Here is a 14,626-nt window from a genome sequence, read left to right on the forward strand (position 1 = left end):
AATATGCATCTTAGATGTTTCTTCTCTTGAAAAATTTATGTCGTGCTGTAATTGTTTACATGTTTACCACTCACTCCTGGCCCGGGACTTTTGCTGGTTGTAAGGAAAACAAACCAACCACACTGTTATCTAAAAGCCCCATCATCTGGCTGCAGTGGCTGGGATTCCAGCAGGCAGGGAGCAGTGCCCAAGGACGAAGTTACAGCCTCCGTTACAATTACATTAGTGGAAATGTGAATATGCTTAACATTACTGAATTATACACTTAAAAATGGTTAAGATGGGGCCAGCCTAGTGGTGTAGTGGTTAAGTTTGGGCGCTCTGCTTTGGCAGCCTGGGGTTCATGAGTTTGCATCCCAGGCGCAGACCTAGCACTGTTCATGAAGCCATGCTGTGGCAGCAGCCCACATACAATAGAGGAAGATTGGCACAGACGTTAGCTCAGGGCCAATCTTCCGGACACACACACACAAATTTTTAAAAAATGGTTAAGATGGTAAATTTTATGTTATGTGTATTTCACCCTCCATTTTCTTCCTTTCTTTTTTTTGGTGAGGAAGATTGTCCCTGAGCTAACATCTGTGCCAATCTTCCTCTACTTTTTGTACATGGGATGCCGCCACAACATGGCTTGATGAGTGGTGTGTAGGTCCCTGGCCAGGACTAGAACCTGCGAACCCCAGGCCACTGAAGCGGAGCATGTGAACTTAACCACTATGCCACTGGGCCAGCCCCCCCAAATTTTTTAAGTTGAAAATGAGCTTATTAAATAAGAAATACGCCAATATCTTCCAGGAAAAAAAAAAAACTATATTAGTTAAAAGTTATTATGATGCAGGGAAAGTACAGACACACAAAACTTTTAAAAGCCCTTTTAACATTAGTTTTAGAATTTATTTTAATTTTCCAACTCTCAACCTAAACACTTAGAAATACTAGCTGAGTGATATTGTTCAAGTTGTTTGATCTGTGAGACCCGGGTTTCCCACTTGTGCGTGAAAATAACAGCAGCACAGATTTTACAGCCATTAGAAGGTTTAAGTAAGGCACACAAAGTGCTCACCAGCCCGCAGTAACTACTTCGTAAGTGCCACTACTGTTCCTGTTATCACGAAGATGATGATGGAGAGGAAGTTCCAGGATAAACGGGTTTCAGGAGTCAACAATTACGCTCTCATCTATGCCTTCGAAATTCAGCTTAGCAGGTGTGACTTAGCTATGAGTTGCTAACCACTCAGATGGGAAGCTTCCACGTTAACACACGAAAATAAAAGGTTGACCCTACACTCCAGATCCGCAGGCCCTGCCCAGGAAGAGAGGCTGGGAACAGCACGGAGTCCCGCGGCCTCGTTCTCCTGTCGGGCAGCACTGAAAGACGGGACCCCTCTCCAGGCTGAGGGGGTCTCTGACGACTGGTGCCAGCCACATCAAGGACACGGTCTTTAGACAAGATTCCACGATTTTGTTTGAATCTTTGAAGGGGCAACCAGCTCTCTGTGATGTTCAGCACACAACGTGCAGAACAAACTCCGCCGAACTGGAAACCACACAGGAAAAGGCCAAGGGGTCCCGCCGGGACAGCTCAGGCGGAACACGCAATTTCTCCTCGCTGCAGTGGAAAAGCCATTAGTCTGGACAGAGCTCTGTCCAGGCGGGACGAGCAGGGCGAGGGGCCATCAGGCGTCAGCAGTAACCTGAACAAATCTTCTGGAACTGCAGTAAGTGTGTCTCTCTGGAAAGACAATTGGAAATTTCTACCATCTTTCACTTGAGCCACAGTATGAAGAATCGGTGTTGCTCCTGGTCCAAAGACGGTTTGGCCACCAGACCACAGACTGAGGAGCCAGCTCCACTGCCTGAGAACTGGGTGATCTCGAGCCAATTCCTTAACCTGTGTCATCAGTCTCCTCACTCATAAAACGAGGACGATTCCAGGCCCACCTCAGGGGGCTGTGGAGATGATGAATTGGTTTACATATACACACAGAAAGCCTCTCCCCGTGCCCGACGCAGAGCATGCAGTGTATAATTACCGGCTCCTATTGCCATGTGAAATGGTGGTCATGTTTTCCAAATAAATATTAGAATACAAAGTTTCTCAAAGGATTTTCATTAAGAGGAATACAATTTGAAAGTTTAGATAGAAATTAAACAGTCCACAGTTAAGAAAGAAAACAAAGACATGGAATCAGGACCAAGTTATCAATTCCAGGCCATTCCTGTCTGTCTACAAGGCCTGCGCCAGTTCCCGAGAGGCCTCTCCGGATCCTAAGAAACCATCACCAGAGGCTCTTATCTTCCTTCGCCCATTGCTAAAATAGTTGACCTGTTGCAGAGAGTTGTTCTCAAGTCTGTCTCCTTTATTATATTTTAACATATGCTTATTCATCCATTCTCTCTACCTGCAATTGAATTTAACCTCCACCAGGACGTGGAGTCTGTCACTGATTTCATTCCTTGCTGTGTTCCCAGCGTCTGAAACAGTGCCTGGCACAGGAGATGCTCAATATGCACTTGTTAAATAGAAGACCTCTGAAGGCAGCATATCTTTTCATCTTTATACCCCCAAACCAGCTCATATTAGAAACTATTTTTTTGAAGGAGAGAATGAATAACAGGTGTAGCAAGTCTGCGCTCAGATTCTATTTTTTAAAATGTTCATTATCATCATCATTTTTCAGTAACCAGTAACATTATTTTATGCCTAGAAAAGCATGGACCTTTACACATCTTTTATTTAGTCTTCACAACTTTATAATGCAAACATTATATCTATTTGAGGGATTTCTGTTTTAGTAAACCAAGAATAAGAATGACTAACAAGCTTGTCCAAAGTCCCAGCAGGGTTTCACAGCCAGAACGCAAATACTGGTCCTTTCTGACGTGCATGCAGTGCTCTCAACCGTCCCGTGTTCACAGCAGCGTCCCAGCGGATGTAATACCTGATTAAAGGAAGGCACAGCGGGAACAGCTGACAGGGGAACCTGAGCCCTGGAAAACGCTGGTTGAGGATCAGGCAGCCGATCCCATCAGGCATCATTAACAACTTAGGCCCTTGGCCCAGAAGGAGGCAGCACCACCCCCTGGCCCTTGCTGGGGAGAGCATGGCTGCTCCTATGTGCGTGAAGACGCTACAGTCCCAGTGTTTGGGTCACTGCCTGGCTCCAAACGACACCCTCAAACAGGGCAGAGCAGGCCACAGCGCAGGCCTGTCTGTGATCTGAGTCATCGTTCGGCCACACCTTGGGAAGGGCTGACTGTCATCTCCTAGCACTGACGTCAGAACCGGGGAACTTCCAGAACACACCACGACAGAGCTGGTGACAGGACGTCAGAAGAGACCGAGAGTCTTCTGAAACCAACGCTCTTTTTTCTTTTTGAGTTACTGCTCTGTTTTTAATTACATGGGAGAGACAGATGCACAGCCAGACTGACACCCACTAACTTGGTGGACATCCTGAGCATTCACAGGAGAGACGTAATTACCAGATACTGCATGAATATGAGCACCTTCATGCCTCTATTTTCGCTGTCCATGGCCATTTCATAAGACTAACATTTAAGCTTGGCCATTTCTGAAACACTCGCTGAAGGTAATAGAGCAGATCCGTCACTCCAGGACCTCAGCAACGCCTTCCAGCGTGACGTGGAGACACTTGTTGGAAGGAGAGCTGGCCCAGGAGGGAGCACCGTCCCACGGATGAGCACTGCTGCCTGCCCTCCATTCTCTCCCCCATTAGACACAAAAGGGTTTTTTGCCAAATTCGTATTCCAGAGGAGCCATGAAATTCCCGCCAAGTTCAACCCCGGGCCTGACTTAAGATCTCCGAGGCCGCCTGCTGACCCATCCCTGCAGCTACTGCGAGAAGGCGAGCTTTTGATCTGCACCGTCGGGACTTCGAGCTGACGTCCACACAGCCTCTTTGATCTCTGATTAAGTGGCTTCTGGTCTCCTGCTGCCTTTGGTCCTGCTGCACGGAGGTGTTCGGAAGTCAGTCACCATCCTGAGCACATTGCGAACTCCACACACCAGGAGCGAGCTCCCTTCGTTCCCCGACTTCGCAGGCTTAAAAAGCAATCTTTAAGCCTTGAGAGAGCTTCCCCAGCAGCCACAATCAATCCACTCCAGGAACACACTACTAAGAATTATTCTTCCAAGGAAGCAGCTTAAAATGATTTAAAAGATACGGAACTTTCCCATAGAGGGAGAGGCGGCAAATCCTCTGTGAAAAGAAATCTCCAGCCCAGCTGGCACTGCAGCTTACAGGCTTTGATGCTAACAAAAATAAATGTGGGCAGAAATGACGATGGGCAAAGAGCAGCCTTTATCACTTCCTGAGGTTCCATCCAGCAGAAGCGCCCTTCGCACGCAGCTGCGTGGCCTGCTCAACAGCAAGCTCTACGCTGCATTTGCAAGAGCACGGAGACTGCCAGTAGTGGCAGACTGACTGCATTTGGCTTAGTACCAATATCTTAATCCTACATGGGCGAATCGGACTCAAAGAGTTCCTAAAAAAAACCAAGAACAAAAAGAAAACAAGCAACAGATGCTGGTGGCCATGTCATGAGACCCCTTGAGCACTGACACGGAACTTCATGGTAACATGCAATACATTACGGGCCTTCTCTATTTTAGATTCTGGAAACAGGACAGGTTTGTATCTAACTTTTTAATGTTACTAACACCTGTACTATCATATGCCAAAGTTATGTCGATACTTAGAACTCTGTATCTCAGATTCCACAAACTAATCAGCTGATATGAACACAAACATATTGGGCTTCCTCGTGCGACTGAACGCTGTGTACGAACAGTAGCATTCACCCAAAATCTCAAATCTTGTAGCAAAAATTAAAGTCCTTAATTTCTTCCATTTCTAAATTCTATTTTCTGATAAGATTAAATAGGAATAGACTTTTTATGCCCTCTTAGCTACCAAAGTCAACAAATTAATTACTGCCAATACAAAGTTGAAACAAAATTGATGGTTGTCTATTGCAATCACTTAATCTGTCCATATCATGGAAAACCATTAGCAAATTCATGAATTGTACACCCGCTTACACTTTATTTTCCAGGAGAATTATCTGAATAAAGAAACGACTCCACATAAGAAAGCATCAATTTTAAGTGATCTGAATAGACGCGAGTCTCACAAACAGTTATGTTCAAGAAATTTGGTAAAAATGAGCCAAAATTTAAAAGATGTCTTTTGATGAGCAATCCCACTTCTATGAATTTATCACAAGATTTAGTATCAGCTTTTTACAAAAGGGTATGGCAAGGATATCCATCACAGCCTCATCTGAAGCGCCTACCCACTGGGAGCAGGAGATGGGTCAAATAAGTTATTGTACATGGACAATAATACACCATACAGTCATTAAAAAGAATTAGGTAGGTCTATAAACACCAAAGTGAAGGAACAGATAATTGAGAAAAACAGCAACGTGCTTAAAGTGTGTATGACCTATGCTATTTATGTGGGGGAAAAAAACAGTAAGCAATAAAACAACATTATGACATAACCATGTATGTATAAAATATCTCTGGGAAGATGGACAAGAAAAACAGGCATTTTTACTGGGAGAAGTGAGGGATCATGGTCAGAGATCAATTTACCTGTCACGGGGTACCTTTATGTACCTTTGAATTTTTATGCCATAAGTATGTATTATGTGGTTTTAAAACATTTCAAATGTGCTCAGAAATGCACATATGATATGAAAAAAGCCACACGCGTGAAATTTATAGAATCCCTTCCTACAACTTTCGAAAATCCTTTTCAGAGAGGATTCCATCTCACAGAGTTAGTAGTCAGGCCAGAATTGCACACCAAGTTTTTCCCGCAGAGACGAAGGCGTACTACTCCCAGGACTCCGCAATGCCGCCCCGTTTTATTTTCATGCTATTTGGGTTTTATATCCCACTTCTTCCATTAAGAAAAATTAATCACTGTTAATTTTTATAGGGAGGAATATTTTCACTACTCTTTTTAATGAGTCATCATTTCCTTTGGTCTTTCAGCAAATTTCAGAGCATTCCCAGCAGTGTTTACACACCCACCCCCCTCAGTGGCTGTGCTATCGCACTTTCTATTTTTCTCTCTCACAGGGTCTGAGATCAACCCAAAGTCTTTCAAAAATATCTGCTTTGGCAAAAATTGAGTCCATCCATATCAGGAGGGGAGAGAAACAAGGAAGGAGACGTGGGAGGAGGGTTATTGGTTAATAAATTCTACCTTCTAAATCACTGAAATTCAAAAGTACCAAGGATGGCAATCTCATGGCTAATGTTCAAAAATTGGCTAAAGTCAAACATTTCCAGTGAATTATAATCATGAGGGGTTATTCAAAGTTCAACATAAATCAAAACACCAGAAAATATCCACTTGCCATGTTTAATTTATAAGGTCAACTGAAGGTAAAATCTACATGGTTCTAAATTTATTTCAAGCTTTTTGGCAGAAATTGAAAATTACAGACTCTCAGACTACCCAGTAACTGCTTCATCACTGAACATTAACCCACAAAAAATTACCTGCACTAATTTAGGATTCTTAAATTTGTAATTATTTTCTTTTAAAGCAATAAACACTAGCTCTTACACAATGCATATGAACCCACTATGTTAATTTTTAATACCTACTAAACTTCCATATAAGCATTAAAAATGAGAATACTATGTAGCAGCTTGTCTCTAAGAAACGAAATTTTTTTGCAAGCTGGAAAAACAGGAGGATCTGCCGTAATAAGTTTCCTACAGGGACGCTCTGTAATGAAATGCACACGGAGGGCTGGCCCCGGGCCGAGCGGTTAAGCGCCCGCGCTCCGCTGCAGGCCGCCCAGTGTTTCTTACAGGGACGCTCTGTAATGAAATGCACACGGAGGGCCGGCCCCGGGCCGAGCGGTTAAGCGCCCGCGCTCCGCTGCAGGCCGCCCAGTGTTTCTTACAGGGACGCTCTGTAATGAAATGCACACGGAGGGCTGGCCCCGGGGCCGAGCGGTTAAGTGCCCGCGCTCCGCTGCAGGCCGCCCAGTGTTTCTTACAGGGACGCTCTGTAATGAAATGCACACGGAGGGCCGGCCCCGGGGCCGAGCGGTTAAGCGCCCGCGCTCCGCTGCAGGCCGCCCAGTGTTTCTTACAGGGACGCTCTGTAATGAAATGCACACGGAGGGCTGGCCCCGGGGCCGAGCGGTTAAGCGCCCGCGCTCCGCTGCAGGCCGCCCAGTGTTTCTTACAGGGACGCTCTGTAATGAAATGCACACGGAGGGCTGGCCCCGGGGCCGAGCGGTTAAGCGCCCGCGCTCCGCTGCAGGCCGCCCAGTGTTTCTTACAGGGACGCTCTGTAATGAAATGCACACGGAGGGCTGGCCCCGGGGCCGAGCGGTTAAGCGCCCGCGCTCCGCTGCAGGCCGCCCAGTGTTTCTTACAGGGACGCTCTGTAATGAAATGCACACGGAGGGCTGGCCCCGGGGCCGAGTGGTTAAGTGCCCGCGCTCCGCTGCAGGCCGCCCAGTGTTTCTTACAGGGATGCTCTGTAATGAAATGCACACGGAGGGCCGGCCCCGGGGCCGAGCGGTTAAGCGCCCACGCTCCGCTGCAGGCCGCCCAGTGTTTCTTACAGGGACGCTCTGTAATGAAATGCACACGGAGGGCTGGCCCCGGGGCCGAGCGGTTAAGCGCCCGCGCTCCGCTGCAGGCCGCCCAGTGTTTCTTACAGGGACGCTCTGTAATGAAATGCACACGGAGGGCTGGCCCCGGGGCCGAGTGGTTAAGTGCCCGCGCTCCGCTGCAGGCCGCCCAGTGTTTCTTACAGGGATGCTCTGTAATGAAATGCACACGGAGGGCCGGCCCCGGGGCCGAGCGGTTAAGCGCCCGCGCTCCGCTGCAGGCCGCCCAGTGTTTCTTACAGGGACGCTCTGTAATGAAATGCACACGGAGGGCTGGCCCCGGGGCCGAGCGGTTAAGTGCCCGCGCTCCGCTGCAGGCCGCCCAGTGTTTCTTACAGGGATGCTCTGTAATGAAATGCACACGGAGGGCTGGCCCCGGGGCCGAGCGGTTAAGTGCCCGCGCTCCGCTGCAGGCCGCCCAGTGTTTCTTACAGGGACGCTCTGTAATGAAATGCACACGGAGGGCTGGCCCCGGGGCCGAGCGGTTAAGTGCCCGCGCTCCGCTGCAGGCCGCCCAGTGTTTCTTACAGGGACGCTCTGTAATGAAATGCACACGGAGGGCTGGCCCCGGGGCCGAGCGGTTAAGTGCCCGCGCTCCGCTGCAGGCCGCCCAGTGTTTCGTTGGTTCAAATCCTGGGTGCGGACACGGCACTGCTTATCAAACCACGCTGAGGCAGCGTCCCCCATGCCACAACTCGAAGGACCCACAATGAAGAATATACAACTATGTACCGGGGGGGCTTTGGGGAGAAAAAGGAAAAAAATAAAATCTTAAAAAAAAAAAAAAATTTAGACTTCACTAAACAAAGGCATCTACTTATTAATTTTCCTAATCTAACTATATAGTTAAAAATTGATAGAGTACAAACATATTGTGGTATGGCTCCATCTTCGAGGATATCAAAACTTTCTGTGCTTATTTTCTAAACTGGATGATTAATAATAATACTCACATTTCCACAATAATGCAACATTTCCTATGTCTTTACACATTCATTTCCTTAATCCACAACAATCCTTTGAGTTAGACACTATTATCCCCACTTTATAGATGAGGAAATTGCATAAGCACCAATGAAATAGATGTTGTATATAATTTTGTCAGGCTCCTAAGGAAGTTCTTACTATTCTAGAGAAAAACCAGTTAGCAAGAAGAGTGGTTAACTGAAATTAATATTCCAAAGGAAATTTTCAATCTCTTCAATACTCCTAATGCCAGTCCTTTACAACCTGGAAGCTCTCCACTCCACTGAAACTTTCTCCCTGTGGTAAGACGTTTCCACGGCTCTTCTGATTGGATCCCGGGGGCGGGGATCTGCACTGGCCCTCTGCAACCACCCAATAAATTCATACAGGATGCATCAGATACCATAATAACCAGGGAGCTGGCCTTTCCCGGCTTTTGCTAAACCTTCACCTGGCCTTGTGAAAAACGTTTTGAACTTTAGAATTTATTACCTAATTAGAACAGGGAACGGTATAGCCAATTAATACTTGCCAAAACCAAATTTTAAATTGTGTTTACGTATCATCTAAATGTCACAGAGGATAACAGTTCTACCTATCACTGACAAATGGTGAAAAGGTGCTGTATATAACTACACGTGTACTTAAGGTGGACGAAAGAACAACATTCAGTCTAAGACTGAATGTTTTTTCTTCTAAGGTTCAGCTACAGAAGTAAATAAGCTGAGCCCTTTAATGTGAGTCAAAGTAGCATTTAGAAAATGAAGCATTTTTCTATCAGGTCTCTGAGAAGCACAAAAGGAATATCTAACACTTCTTTTGCAGCAAAATTACTTTATATAATTTGCGCAGAAATAAACGTCAGTATGTGTAATGATGGTGAGGAAGACGAGAGGGGGGAAAACTCTAGAATTTTATACATAAAAATAAAATTCCAAAAAACTAAAGGTATGTTACAATGCAAACCTGTTGGAATGCAGTGAAGAAAAAACCATCCACATGCAGAACTGACTGTATATTTTCTTAAAAAGTGTAAAGTCAGTGCTGATAGAGGAATTTTTCCGTTAACTAGAGATTCAACTGTTAAGGATGACAGACTTTTTCTTTCCTTCTTTTACTGAAGTTGGTTTAGTTTTGTTTTTAATTTCTGAAGCTCGTCTCTGCTCCGACACGTGCAACAGTCAAAAATAACACTTGCAGGTGATGCCATTACGGAGGCAGGAGTGAGCCTCACGACATCTTCACTACAGAAGAACACAAACATCCAGAGGCACTGGATGGCTAGGTTCACAACCGAAAGGTGTTTCCTAAACTAACTCCACCTATCAAAACGGGCAACAAAACTCCCAGTGCTCATTTAGTCCCAGTTAATCTTGCCCAACCTAAACTTTATTCAATCACTGTGTGAATATTTACTAGTCACCTGCCCTGTGTGAGCTGACAGGGCTACAGTGGGGAGGAGAAAATGAGATCAGACCTGCCATTTGTTTCCTATGCCCTAATATTAACCAATAGATAAACTTCCAGAATCTTACAGTATGCATATTTCTTGACAAAAACATTTCCCAAAATATGCATTATTTGGAATCAAAAACTCATAATTCAATAATATTCCAAAGAGAAATTCTAATAACAGAGTGTACTGGCACAGAAATATGCCAGCAAAAACAAAATAGGTATAATCTATTTCAGTAATCTTAAATCACACTGCCAAAATATGGAACTGAATGTTCTTACATAATGCTCAAAGTACTTTTCTTTTAATCTGTTCCCAACTGCTTTATTATATTAAAAAAAAAGAATTGATTTTTATATCACTTAGCATTTTATGTGTTTTGATAGAGTACATTTTGCTTTATTAAACCACAATGTGTTTAGGCAGCACTAACGTATTAAAATATGCATCTTAAAAGTGAAGAGATTTCTTGCCAACAGTTTTAATTCCCCATGATAATCAGAAGGTCTAGAAATATTATAAACCAGTAAACTGGTATAAACATAGATGTGGTATTGTGAACATTCACATCCCCCCCCAAATGTATCAGTAACTTTACCCTAGTTATAACTGGGGTACATATAAATACATAAACATTATGCATTCTATATTACATATAAATATAAACATAATTTCACCGTGAGCATTTCTACTTAATTAAACTCACTGAGATTAATAGGTAAGCAACATGGTAACAACCTTCGCGTGAAGGGAAGGGGCGCAGTGAGAACAGAGAGTGACTGCTGACACGTGCGGGGTTTCTTTCTGGGGTAATGAAAATGCTCTCAAATTAGATGGTGGTGATGGTCGCACAACTCTGTACTAAAAACAACTGAACTGTACACTTTAAATGGGTGAATTTTACGGTATGTGAAATATATCTCAATAAAGCTGGAGAAAAAGACCCTCCATATAAAAAAACGCATCAAAAAATCGTGCCATTCACAACAACATGGATGGACCTTGAGGGAATTATAAGTCAAAGAAGCCAGATAGAGAAAGACAATCTCTGTAGGACTCCACTCATATGTGGAAGATAGACAAACACGTGGACAAAGAGAACAGATTAGTGGTTACCAGGAGGAACGGGGGATGGGGGGTGGGCACAAAGGGTGAGGGGTGCACCTTCAACACAACTGACAGACAATAATGTACAACTGAAATTTCACAAGATTGGAGACTATCATAACCTCAATAAAAAATAAAATAGAAAAAAAAAAGATCTATTGGAAAAACAGTCCTCTGGCTTTCGCGAAGCCACAGTTGAAGATGGTGCTACTGGCTTACCCACTGTTTGTACAAAGAATCTCCTGGTAAATTTTCGCTTGCTTGAGATTTTAGCAGAATAAATAAGTTTGTCTCTTCAAAAAAAAAAAAAAAATAAGAGTCATCAAGTCCCAGTCTCCAAAAGCACCCAGGGGCATGAACTGCTGCCTCCCTACTGCCCCGTCATTACATCATCCACCACTGATTCACTAAGGGAGCCAGCAGTTGTGAAGGTAACAGTGGAAACCACAGCCCCATCTTTGGACAGTGGTGTACACATCGAACCATTGCGCTTTGCCTAAATCAACATAACTTGAATATAAACTAATTGCTCCAAAAAACTCTATTTAGGTTCTTATACCTGGTAATCCAAAATGCTGAATCCCAAGCCTCTGTGGTCTTTCACTAGTTCAACAATCTTGACTTCAGAAGACCACAGCGCTAACTCCCCATCATCATCTTCTTCAGGATTGACGTCTACGCTGTGGTCAGCCTGAAAGAACAAAGAACATAAATGCTTCGAAACACTGTCCTTTCAGTTCTGGAAAGAAACAGCATATCAGAGATCTCATAGCTTCTTCTCACACTGGGGATTCTCTTTGGCATGCGTAGTTTTTCTTTTTAATCTTTTTAAAAGGGGCATGCACCGGGGCACATACACTCTAGCACAAGATCTTCATGAAAATTCAAGGACTTAAAAACACAGACTGTTCATAGTTTTTTTAATGTAAAGTACCTGTTTCATTCAAAGTATTAACACTGACCTCTTATACTTCAATGAGTTCGTCATCCCATTAGAAGCATAAAAGGAAAAATATGCAATTTAAGTAAAAATAAGAACATCAAGAAAGTCAAAGCTTATAAGACACTTAAGTAGCACTGACTTCATAATTACAGTGAGAGACAGAGAGAAAGGTGCCAACACAGACAGGAACCAGAGCAGGACACACAGATAACACTCTGCTGGCTCCCAGAAGTTTTCAAGAAAACTTTACTAGAAAAATAAGCTGGGAAAAACCCACATGTTTGGGAGTCAGGTAAGTCTAAAAACAGGTAAAAATGACTGAGTTGAAATAACGAAAATCTGATCTTGGAGGAAGCAGGTCAGCACAACTCCCCAGTACACAGGTCCCTGGTTATTTTCTCTGCCTTCATGCCCCCAGCCGCCTTCCCCAGGTCCCCTCCTGTCAGAGAAAAGTCACCGCCACACAGAACCAGGAAGCTAAGTGATGGAGGGGGAATGAGTCAACTGCGCAGCAGGAGAGCTGCTCCAACCTTCCGTTTTTATACCACCTATGGCACTGAATTGTTGTTTTCACACAATTTATCTTCCCCCAAATGCTCTGAACTTCTGTCTGAAGCTCCAGAATTACTCTGGCTTTCTTTGTAGCTGTAGCAACTGACAAAATGCCTGGCTTCCAGGCTAGAATGGAAACTGCGGCTGCAGAGTCTACCACGGTCGTCCACTCAGCCCACAAGAACGCCTGGCGCACAGTAGGCCCAGATAAATATTCTTTCCATACATTAATGAGTCATTCATCTTTGAGTGGGTTTCCTTTGAAACTCTTTTTTTTTAATAAAGCTACTGACTAAATAATCCTTTTTAAAAGTAGACTTCCAAAAACTTAAGGTGATCCTAGTAAACAAAATGAAAGTGCATCATTCCCACAAACGTAACTGAGTGACCTGTGGAAAAATCCATTTAATGGAACCAAAGGGCTACACCTCTAATACGGAAGAGTAAGGCACCAGAGCTAATACAAAAACATTTTAAAATTAGGGTTGGTCCAGTTCTCAGACAGTTCCTGCATGTCACGGAAAGTCAATACTGAATCCATGGTGGATGGAATCTAAACACGGGAACGATTTCTTGGTTCCTGAATTACAAAACCTAACATTAGTGGGAACAGTCTGGATCAATAACCTCTGTATATATCAGGCTGACGGGAGGCTATGATACACTTGAAGAGAAAACACTTACACCTTCCAATAAAAAGTAAAGTTCCAACAGCTAACACAGCTTGACTGATGCTCTACTGGGGCAGTTAACACCCTCACTGACTAATGAGCATTAGAATTTTGGCTGAGCTGCCTCACCAGATAGGGTTTAAGAACCTAAGATGGTTTGGGGATAAATGAAAAAAGAGTCAGATGGAAAAGAGAGCCAGGATCATAAGAAACCTCACACAACTATAAAACCCAAGTTTATAGAAATTTCAAGGCATCCAAGGTACATAAGATATTATGCTCCAAACTAAAATATATCACTATATCAATTCTGCATAACTCCTGAATTCACAGAATGGAAAGCAATCAACTAATGGGCAGCCAGGTTGACATTTAGCATAATTCAAAGCTGTTGTTTACCCATTGTGGTAAAGTATGACAGATGGGAGCACAGAGTCAGAAAGCCGGGTCAGTGACTTACACACCCTGTAAGATTAGATTGAAGGCATTTTTATCAGCCTTTAGAAGTAAGCCATCACCCACATTTAATTTTAGTAAAGACAGCAAGAATCACAAAAGTTTGGCATTAGAGTCCTTTCCTTGAAATATGTTTTACCAAAGATAAATATCAAAAAAAGATTTTCAATCAATAGTCAATAATTTACTAAGCACTTCTTATATGCCCAGTACAGAATAAAAACCCTGTGAAATACAAAACGATGTTAAGCCTCTGCCCACAGGAGCCAAGAGTTTTCTTGAAAAACAAGCTTAATCACATGGAACCATGTGTGACTATGAGACAGTGCTAGACTCCCATGCACTTTAGGAAATGAGAAAACAGACAAGGGAGGAGTCGAGAACACGCAGAGCCAGCTTCCACCTGGGGAGCACTCTCCCCGTGCGAGACGCTGCACTAAGGACTCGGAGCACGTTACTCCATTCCCCTCTCAGGTAAACTGACGAGCGGGGCAGTGCTCCCAGAGGAGGAACGTGAGCAGGAAGTCAAGGTGCTTGCTTAAGGATACACAGTACATAGTAGGGGAGGCAGGACGAGGGCCCACATATCTCGAAAGCCAGACCACAGACAGGTAAAAGGGACAGCCCCATGTATCAACACTGGTGTTCATGGAATTATAGTCTAAAAGAGCCTGCAAAGGGAGAAAGGGACATAAAAGATGAGGTTACAGCCAGCATAAGATGGTAAAGCACGTGCTTGAAATGGTTTCACAGTCACGATGCTCTTCAACAAGAGGACAGAGAGCCCAGAAAGTATTCTGT

General features: G+C 44.1%; 1 protein-coding gene across 11 annotated transcripts in view; it reads right to left on the reverse strand.

Moving 5' to 3' along the window:
• PATJ (PATJ crumbs cell polarity complex component) overlaps nucleotides 1–14,626 on the reverse strand; it is a 303,918-nt gene that overhangs the window by 226,284 nt on the left and 63,008 nt on the right. For all 11 annotated transcript variants that reach the window (XR_011532436.1, XR_011532435.1, XR_011532437.1 and 8 more), the window contains one exon: nucleotides 11,763–11,894. Coding sequence is in view for 8 of the 11 variants with exons in the window: in XM_070592216.1 (XP_070448317.1) it covers nucleotides 11,763–11,894 (132 nt within the window). In the remaining 3 variants the exon portion in view is untranslated. The remainder of the gene's footprint in view (nucleotides 1–11,762; nucleotides 11,895–14,626) is intronic.

The sequence above is a fragment of the Equus przewalskii genome, chromosome 24 (genome assembly GCF_037783145.1).
Source record: "Equus przewalskii isolate Varuska chromosome 24, EquPr2, whole genome shotgun sequence".
NCBI classification, from domain to species: domain Eukaryota; kingdom Metazoa; phylum Chordata; class Mammalia; order Perissodactyla; family Equidae; genus Equus; species Equus przewalskii.